Genomic DNA, 8,797 nt, shown 5'->3' on the forward strand with positions numbered 1-8,797 from the left:
AATCCCTCCAGGGGTGAGTCACCCCATCATAGTTCTGGGGGAACCACTTATTCAATGTTTTATATGTCTTAGGACCTCCAGGGGTGAGTCACCCCATCATAGTTCTGGGGGAACCACTTCAATTTTTTATATGTCTTAGGCCCTCCAGGGGTGAGGCCTCCACATCATAGTTCTGGGGGGACCACTTCTTCCACTTTTTATATGTCTTAGGCCCTCCAGGGGTGAGGCCTCCCCATCATAGTTCTGGGGGAACCACTTCTTCCACTTTTTATATGTCTTAGGCCCTCCAGGGGTGAGGCCTCCCCATCATAGTTCTGGGGGAACCACTTCTTCCACTTTTTATATGTCTTAGGCCCTCCAGGGGTGAGGCCTCCCCATCATAGTTCTGGGGGAACCACTTCTTCAATGTTTTATATGTCTTAGGCCCTCCAGGGGTGAGGCCTCCCCATCATAGTTCTAGGGGAACCACTTCTTCCACTTTTTATATGTCTTAGGCCCTCCAGGGGTGAGGCCTCCCCATCATAGTTCTGGGGGAACCACTTCTTCCACTTTTTATATGTCTTAGGCCCTCCAGGGGTGAGGCCTCCCCATCATAGTTCTGGGGGAACCACTTCTTCAATGTTTTATATGTCTTGGGCCCTCCAGGGGTGAGGCCTCCCCATCATAGTTCTGGGGGAACCACTTCTTCAAATTTTTATATGTCTTAGGACCTCCAGGGGTGAGGCCTCCACATCATAGTTCTGGGGGAACCACTTCTTCAATGTTTTATATGTCTTAGGCCCTCCAGGGGTGAGTCACCCCATCATGGTTCTGGGGGAACCACTTCTTCAATGTTTTATATGTCTTAGGCCCTCCCAGGGGTGAGGCCTCCCCATCATAGTTCTGGGGGAACCACTTCTTCCACTTTTTATATGTCTTAGGCCCTCCAGGGGTGAGGCCTCCCCATCATAGTTCTGGGGGAACCACTTCTTCAAATTTTTATGTCTTAGGACCTCCAGGGGTGAGGCCTCCACATCATAGTTCTGGGGGAACCACTTCTTCAATGTTTTATATGTCTTAGGACCTCCAGGGGTGAGTCACCCCATCATAGTTCCCAGCTCTGGGGAGTCTCTTTCGTCCCGTTTTATTTCTTATCTTTATTGGGGATTGGGCTTTCCTCGTGTCTCAGCAGACCTGTAAATACAAAGGCCGGGTTGGCCAATGCTGCGGCCGCGGATCACAGCGTAGGGTCCGGTGTGCTCCCCGTTCACTGATTTCAGGTGCAAATAAGGTCCAAATTTCTGCCTGAATTTGCACTTGAATCAGAACCAAAGACGCACAGGACCCTTTCCAAATGCGGACCGCCGCCCCCCCCGGAGCCGTGTGAACCGGGTCCATTGAGAGCCAATCACACTCTCCTGTCATACAAATTGGATGTGGGAATAGGTGTGCGCAGTCTATTGCATTGGGGTGTGCACATGTCGTGATTTTAATGCGGGAGTCCGGTACGGTTCTGTTCACCGGTCCAGGTGCGTGTCAAGTGTGTATTTTTACCTGTAATTGCACCTGAACCAGACCCAAAATCGCACAGGACTCTTTTTAAACACAGTGGCCACTGCCCACGTGTGTGATCCGGCTGCGTTGAGAAAGCTGCTGGTTCACGTGTTATGTGATTTGGATGTGGTTAAAACCGCATCCAATTCGCATTAATGTGAACCGAGCCTAAAGCTCAAGCAGACACGCCTCTCTCTGCAGCCTCAGCTGCACTGCACAGTGAATGAATGGGAAGTGCTCTGTGCTGAGTGGCTTCCTGTTCATTCACAAACTGTGAATATTTATTATACTTCAGTTATGAATGGACACAATGAGTGAGTGTATTCATTTTTAAAAGTAAGGAATGTAAATTACATATTTACTAGCCCTTTCCTGAAACATACCCCACAGCAGCCAGGGGGAAAGGAGTGAAGGGAAGCCAGCAGCACTGCAGAGTGGGGGGGCTAACAGGGGGGGGGGGGCTGGGCAGGAGGGGGGATCGGCACACCCCTTGCGCACGCCTATGGATGCAGGGAAACCCACATCCAATTCACATATATGTGAACCCAGCCTAAAACTGGAGCGTGCAGAATCTGGTGCAGCTGTACATGGCAGCCAATCAGCTTCTTCAATTAAGCTTTGGTAATAAAACCTGGAAGCTGATTGGCTGACATGCATAGCTGCACTAGGATCTGCACTCTCCAGTTTTAGTAAATCCACTGCACAGATTTTACCCCCGAAATATTTAGCTATCCAAAGATTCACTCCCCAACATTTGCCAAAGCCTGGAATTTCAGCCCCAGGTGGACTGGCTCTTTAACTATTGCTGTTTGTGTATAAGAGATTCTCATTGTCCCCCTAATACAGATACAAGAGGAGCGAGATGAACTGTACAGGAAGTTCACAGCCGCCATTCAGGAGGTTCAGCAAAAGAGCGGCTTCAAGAATTTGCTGCTGGAGCGGAAGTTACAGGCGCTTGGCGACACCCTAGAGAAAAAAGAAGCCCAGCTGAACGAAGTGCTCGCAGCTTCAAACTTGGACCCCACCGCCCTCAGCGCTGTCACCCGCAAGCTAGAGGCAAGTTTTCTATTCTTAGCTGACATGAGGCCAGTGAATATTGGCTTTTGTTTATGTCAGTACTGTTTTCCTTCTATATAAAGATCAATAGGAATACAAAATCAGCTTGAAGCAGGTTAATACAGCTTAGTAGGAGGTCAAATACTCATCCAAACTAGCTGTCATATATTTGACCAGTAGAGGGCAGCACTATGGCTCAGAATCCTGGCAATTGTATGAACAAGCTGAACTAAAAGGAACCTGCTAGACACAGGGATATGCAAACTGCAGCCCTCCAGCTGTTGCAAAACTACAAGTCCCATCATGCCACTGCCTCTGGGTGTCATGCTTGTGGCTGTCAGAGTCTTGCTACGCCTCATAGGACTTGTAGTTCTGCAACATCTGGAGGGCCACAGTTTGCATATCCCTGTACTAGAGTAAAGGTACACTATGGGGGAGATTTACTAAAACTGGAGCACACAGAACCTGGTGCAGCTCTGCATGGTAACCAATCAGCTTCTGGCAGGGGATTGCAGGCTAACACATGTATGTTACTGCGCTGCAGATTGGCAGGGGATTGCAGGCTAACATATGTATGTTACTGCGCTGCAGATTGGCAGGGGATTGCAGGCTAACACTTGTATGTCACTGCGCTGCAGGTTAACTATGAGATTACATTTTGATGCCATCCCATGAAAATGTGCATGTACCCGCTCGAACACCAGCAGCCTGGGCATTGACGTGTACACAATTCCATTCTGTTTGCATACAGCGTGTGCCTGGGGTGGAAGTTCCTCCTGGCTGGAAGAGAAGGGGATCACCCGTTTGAATGAGGCCTTAAAGCGGTAGTATCCCGCTTTTTGACACTTTTACCTACAGGTAAGCCTATAATAAGGCTTACCTGTAGGTACAATTAATATCTTCTAAACCGTGCCGGTTTAGGAGATATTTGCAGTGCATGCAGCCGCTCACGCGAGCGGCGCATGCGCTCTGAAGGTCCGGGGGGACCTTCAGCTTTCCTTGCCGGGACATCACTCCCGCGCGCATGTGCGGGAGTGACGTCATCGCGGCTCTGGCCAATCACAGTGCCGGAGCCGCCGAACCCGGAAGAGCCACCGAGGGATCATGGCAGCGGGTTTACAACCGCTTTAAGAGTGGGGAAGGGTAGAATAAATGTGATTTTTATTTTTGTCTTTGCCTTCCTGTCCTGGTGAACTTTGACCTAAGTCCCAGTCCCAGTGTTATAAAGGCAGAAAACTAAGGAAAATCTTACCAATGGGGACACAGCAGCAATAAAAACCTGACAGAGGGTCTTATCTTTCCCCACTTTATTTACAATTTAAAAAGAGAATTGTCTGCCAGCGTGGCTTTTACCTCCAGAGACTGAAGTGGCAGAAGTGGGGAATGCTTAGGAGAAGGTGATAAGTTGGAGGTATACTACCCCTTCCCTTCCCCCGTCCCCAGATGACTTTCCTCTGAATTGTGAGGTTTGGGAACTCCCATTGTTATATGATGAATGTACAGAAGGAATTTTGTAAGCATGCCAGCGTTGTGTCATAGATCACTTTCCCACCATGAATCAACATGTCCTCCTTCTCTCCTTACACAGGATGTATTAGACTCAAAGAACAACGCCATAAAGGACTTGCAGTATGAACTGGCCAGAGTGTGCAAGGTAAGAGGGACTATGGGGGGGGGGGGGGGGGCGGCATCCGCTACTCTGCTGTATGGACCTGTACTGGTGGTATGCTCACACTGGGCCCTGTAACACTGCAATGCGGAAAGTTGACCTTATTGTTGTTCATACAAAGCAGGGTCCCTTCACTAACCCCTCCCCCAGTATATAGTCCCCTCCAGCCCCCCCATTATATAGTCCCCCCCACACCTTTCCCTTCACAGCCACCAGGAGCAGAGTGAAATTCTCAGCACTTCCAGGTACAGCTGAGCATGGCACTCACTCCCCCTCTCCCATGTGACAGGGCTGGCGCCTCTTGATTGGCTCAGTACTGTCACATGGAGGCAGGGAAGGAGTCCATAGCCATGTGTAAGTCTGTTTGGAGTTTGCACAGAGTCGCCATTAGAGGGGTGTATGAGCAAAAAAGGGGGAGCAGCAAGTTAGGGGACTCTTCTACTTATTCTAATCAAACCAACAGCAGGCAGTCTTATTATATGGTGTAATCTGGCAGATTTCTAATTCCTAGAAAGAGTGTACAAATGTGGTGACATGGCCAGTCGCCATTGTGCTACTTTTAGTAATGATCAAGACATGCAGCTTCACTGCTAGACAACCAGCTAGAGGCCGAAGCTGTCCACAATAGTAACATGTGGGTGTTTAGAGAGCCCTCTTAGGTAAATAGGCAGGAAATGCACACCTTTCCCAGAGCATGACACACAAGGAGAAGCGTACCTCTGCTATTAGTTTAGTAGTGACAGGTCCCCTTTAAAGAGAACTCGGTATGACAAAAAGTATAACCAGCTCTTCCTAAAACTGCTAAGCCTGCCGTCACACCGGGTACAATATAAAGAAGTGCGACTTTAAAGCCCGACTTCACCCCTACTTCACCCCTACTTCACCCCTACTTCACCCCTACTTCAGCACTACTTCACCCCTACTTCAGCACTACTTCACCCCTACTTCAGCACTACTTCACCCCTACTTCAGCACTACTTCACCCCTACTTCAGCACTACTTTACCCCTACTTCAGCACTACTTTACCCCTACTTCAGCACTACTTCACCCCTACTTCAGCACTACTTCACCCCTACTTCAGCACTACTTCACCCCTACTTCAGCACTACTTTACCCCTACTTCAGCACTACTTTACCCCTACTTCAGCACTACTTCACCCCTACTTCAGCACTACTTTACCCCTACTTCAGCACTACTTCATCAAGATTTGTAAGGATTTGATACGACTTCAGTGCTACTTTTTGAGAAGAGCGATCCATGTCACAGGGAGAAACGGTGACATTATATACAAAGGTTATCTGGCAAAGGGTTAATTTTTCACTTCTTTCAGGCTCAGGTAGAGCTGATAAGGACACGGGTACCATTTGCAGCACAATTTGGCAGTGAAATGGTGCTGAAGTCCTGAAAATAATAATACATTAACTACTTCTCAAATCACACTACTTGAAATCATATCTATGAAGACACTGCCATAGAAACACAATAGATGCTACTTCAGGTGCGATTCGTAAATCGTATGTCATGCCTGAAGTCGTACCCGTGTGACCGAGTGCAAAGTCACTTGACTATGGCTTCAGTAATTTGAGTTACCATCTTGGGAATAAACATGTAGTCAGTGAAGTCATAACTCCAGATCTACCTGCTTTTTCAGGCACTTCGGGTACACCCACTATTTCATTAGAGGAGTTGTAAAGTCAGAAGGTGCATTCTATGCATTAAGATAAAAAACCTGCTGTGTGTAGCAGCCCCCCCCCCCCAGAACCCCCTAATATCTACCTGAGCCCCCTCTCTATCCAGCCATGTCCACGAGTCTCTCAGCTGCCCGGGACTCTCTCTATCCTGATTGGCTGAGACACAGCCGCGGCGCCATTGGCTCCTATGGCTGTCAATGAAATTCAATTAGCCAATCAACAGAGAGAGGGATGGGGCCGAATGGCAGCTGCATTTCTGAATGGACACACCGAGCTGCAGGTCAGCTCGGGTGCCCCCATAGCAAGCTGCTTGCTCTGGGGGCACTCAACAGGAGGGAGAGACTAGGAGCAGCAACGAAGGACCCGGGAAGAGGAGGATCCGGGCTGCTCTGTGCAAAACCAACTGCCCAGAGGAGGGAAGTATAACATGTAAGTTTGTTTTTTTGTAGGGTCTTTTTTTAAAGATACTGTACAATCACTTTAAGGTTAAAGTAATAGTAAAGTGGTTGTAAAGTCTCGTTTTTTTTTTTCTTCTATAAAATGTCACACTTCCTCCTCTGTGTAATGGTTTTACACAGGGCAGCCCAGAATCCTCCTCTTCTCGGGTCCCTGGCTGGAGCTCCTGGCCCCTCCCTCCTGTTGAGTGCCCCCACAGCAAGTATCTTACTATGGGGGCACCTGAGCCAAGGTGCTGCTCTGTGTATCCATCTGATACGGAGCTGCCATTCATCCCCATCCCTCTCTCTCCTGATTGGCTAACTGAGTTTGATTAAGAGCAGCAGAAGCCAGTGTCACTGCTGCTGTGTCTCAACCAATCAGGAGAGAGAGTCCCTGACAGCTGAGGCACTCGTGGACATAACTGGATAGAGAGGGGGGTCAGGTAAGTTTAGGGGGGCTGAGGGGGGGCTGCTGCACACAGAAGGCTTTTTAGAATGCACCTTCTAACTTTACAACCCCTGTAAACCTTTGTTTAAAAAAAAAAAACATGCAATATTTGCCTGCTCTGTAATGGTTTTGCACAGAGCACCCCTGATCCTCCTCCTCTGGGGTCCTCTGTCAGTGCTCCTAGTCCACCTGCCCCCCCCCTTCTGTCTTTTACCCCCCAGCAAGCCGCTTGCTCCCGAACCCCGCTGCCTGCATCCATTGACACAGACAATGGGGCTTTACCCCCTCCCCTGCACTGGGCTTTGATTGACAGCAGCAGGAGCCAGTGGTTCCTACTGCTATCAATCCTCCCTGTGAGGAGAAAGCCGCTGCTCCCATGTACAGCACTGGATGGAGATGGGGCTCAGGTATGTAAAGGGGAGGCTGAGAAATTTGGACACAAATGTTTTTATTACATTTATTGTAGAGAATGGATTAAAGTAAAAAAACATTAAAGCGGAGTTCCATCCTAAAATTTTACTTTGGTCCATCTTCTTGCTCCAGGTCACCTGTAAAACAAATGGATAATTGCAATTTTTTTTTTTTCACTCACCTTTTTAGAAGAACATATACTCACCTTACTTCCTCTTCCTCCCCTCGGCGGCCACGGCGAGTCGTCACTTCCTGGCTTGCAATGATTCCTGGGAGCTGAACGTCATCGCTCCCAGAAATCATTGCGCCTGCACCAGCCCCGACGTCAGTTCCACTGCAGGCGCCGTCATACCTTGCAAAACAGCTTCTGGGCATGCCCAGAAGCTGTGCAGGGATGACGCTGCGGAACCGGAAGTGACGGCGGGGCCGGTGCAGTGCATCCTGGGACCGAAGAAGACGGAAGAGGACACAGAAGAGGATCGCGCTGGCTTCAAGCTGCCCACACCTGAAATGGCAGCGCTGGACAATACATTTTCAAGGTAAGTATTTCTTCTACAAGGTAAGTGCAACCCGGGACAGATCAGAGGCTAGCCATTGTGGAATGCACTAGCCCTGACTGTCCCGGGGGTATTTTTATTTAAAAAAAAGTTCACTGGGTGGAACTCCGCTTTAAGGCTTTAGAACCACTTTAATGAGGCTGTGCCGCATCTGCACGCAATGCATGTGTTTGCAGTGCCCTGGTTTGACCTTTTCGAGATTAAAACATATCACCAGCGAGCCACCTGTCTATCGCCACCACAGATTGCTTTTCAGAGGGCAACAAGGGCTGCCACATGATAAAGAACGAGCCCTGAAGGTTTCTGGTCCCACTGTGTGTACCTGATTGCTGTCTGTTGGTCTTTTCCAGGCACACAATGACCTGCTCCGGACATACGAGGCCAAGATACGGGCATTCGGCATCCCTGTGGATGAGTTAGGATTTAAACCTCTGGAATCTCTGGTTCCTGGGCAGACTATTGGGCAAGGCCCGGCCGGACTGGTAACCGCCAGCACCTAAACCATTCATTTCTCCAGGAAGATGGGAAGAGCGCCCAGGTGGCTGACACTTTCAGGACCCTCCATATCAAGGCCGACCGTTCAGATGGTGGTTTTCTGGCAGTTTTAATAAAGATTCACCAGCATTTACAAGCGCTAATGACCGAGCGGATCAGTGCAGCCTTCCACCTTCAGTTACTTTCAAATAAATAATAAGAATTGCCAGTGTTAGAGTGCCTTAAACTATCTGTTGTTAAAATAAGTTGTTTTTGGTTGCTAAGGCCTCATGCTCACCGGACGTCATCAAACCACCAATAGAAAGCTGCAGCTGTAGAAGGAGTTTCCCAGCATTTTTGCAATAGCGATTTTTAGCAAAACTATACTCCACCAAAGCTTATGGCTCAATAACGATGATAATAGCCACATTTGTCAGCGTTTTTTGGCATTTTTCAGCGTTTTTTAAGCTTTTTTTCAGAGTTGGAGCGTTTTTTACAGCTGAAAAACTTCACTTTCAA

General features: G+C 48.6%; 1 protein-coding gene across 2 annotated transcripts in view; it reads left to right on the top strand.

The window, feature by feature from the left end:
• LOC309565794 (dynein regulatory complex subunit 4-like) overlaps nucleotides 1–8,359 on the top strand; it is a 69,936-nt gene extending 61,577 nt beyond the window's left edge. The window contains exons 9-11 of one of the 2 annotated variants that reach the window (XM_082270790.1): nucleotides 2,380–2,589; nucleotides 4,178–4,243; nucleotides 8,155–8,359. In XM_082270790.1, coding sequence (XP_082126916.1) covers nucleotides 2,380–2,589; nucleotides 4,178–4,243; nucleotides 8,155–8,304 — 426 coding nt within the window. In that variant the 3' untranslated portion in view covers nucleotides 8,305–8,359. Of the gene's footprint in view, nucleotides 1–2,379; nucleotides 2,685–4,177; nucleotides 4,244–8,154 lie in introns of those variants that run through there. The other variant, XM_082270789.1, reaches the window with a different exon arrangement.
• The last annotated feature ends 438 nt before the right edge of the window (nucleotides 8,360–8,797 follow it).

Source organism: Pelophylax lessonae (assembly GCF_965119305.1).
Source record: "Pelophylax lessonae genome assembly, chromosome: 10".
Taxonomy (NCBI): Eukaryota; Metazoa; Chordata; class Amphibia; order Anura; family Ranidae; genus Pelophylax; species Pelophylax lessonae.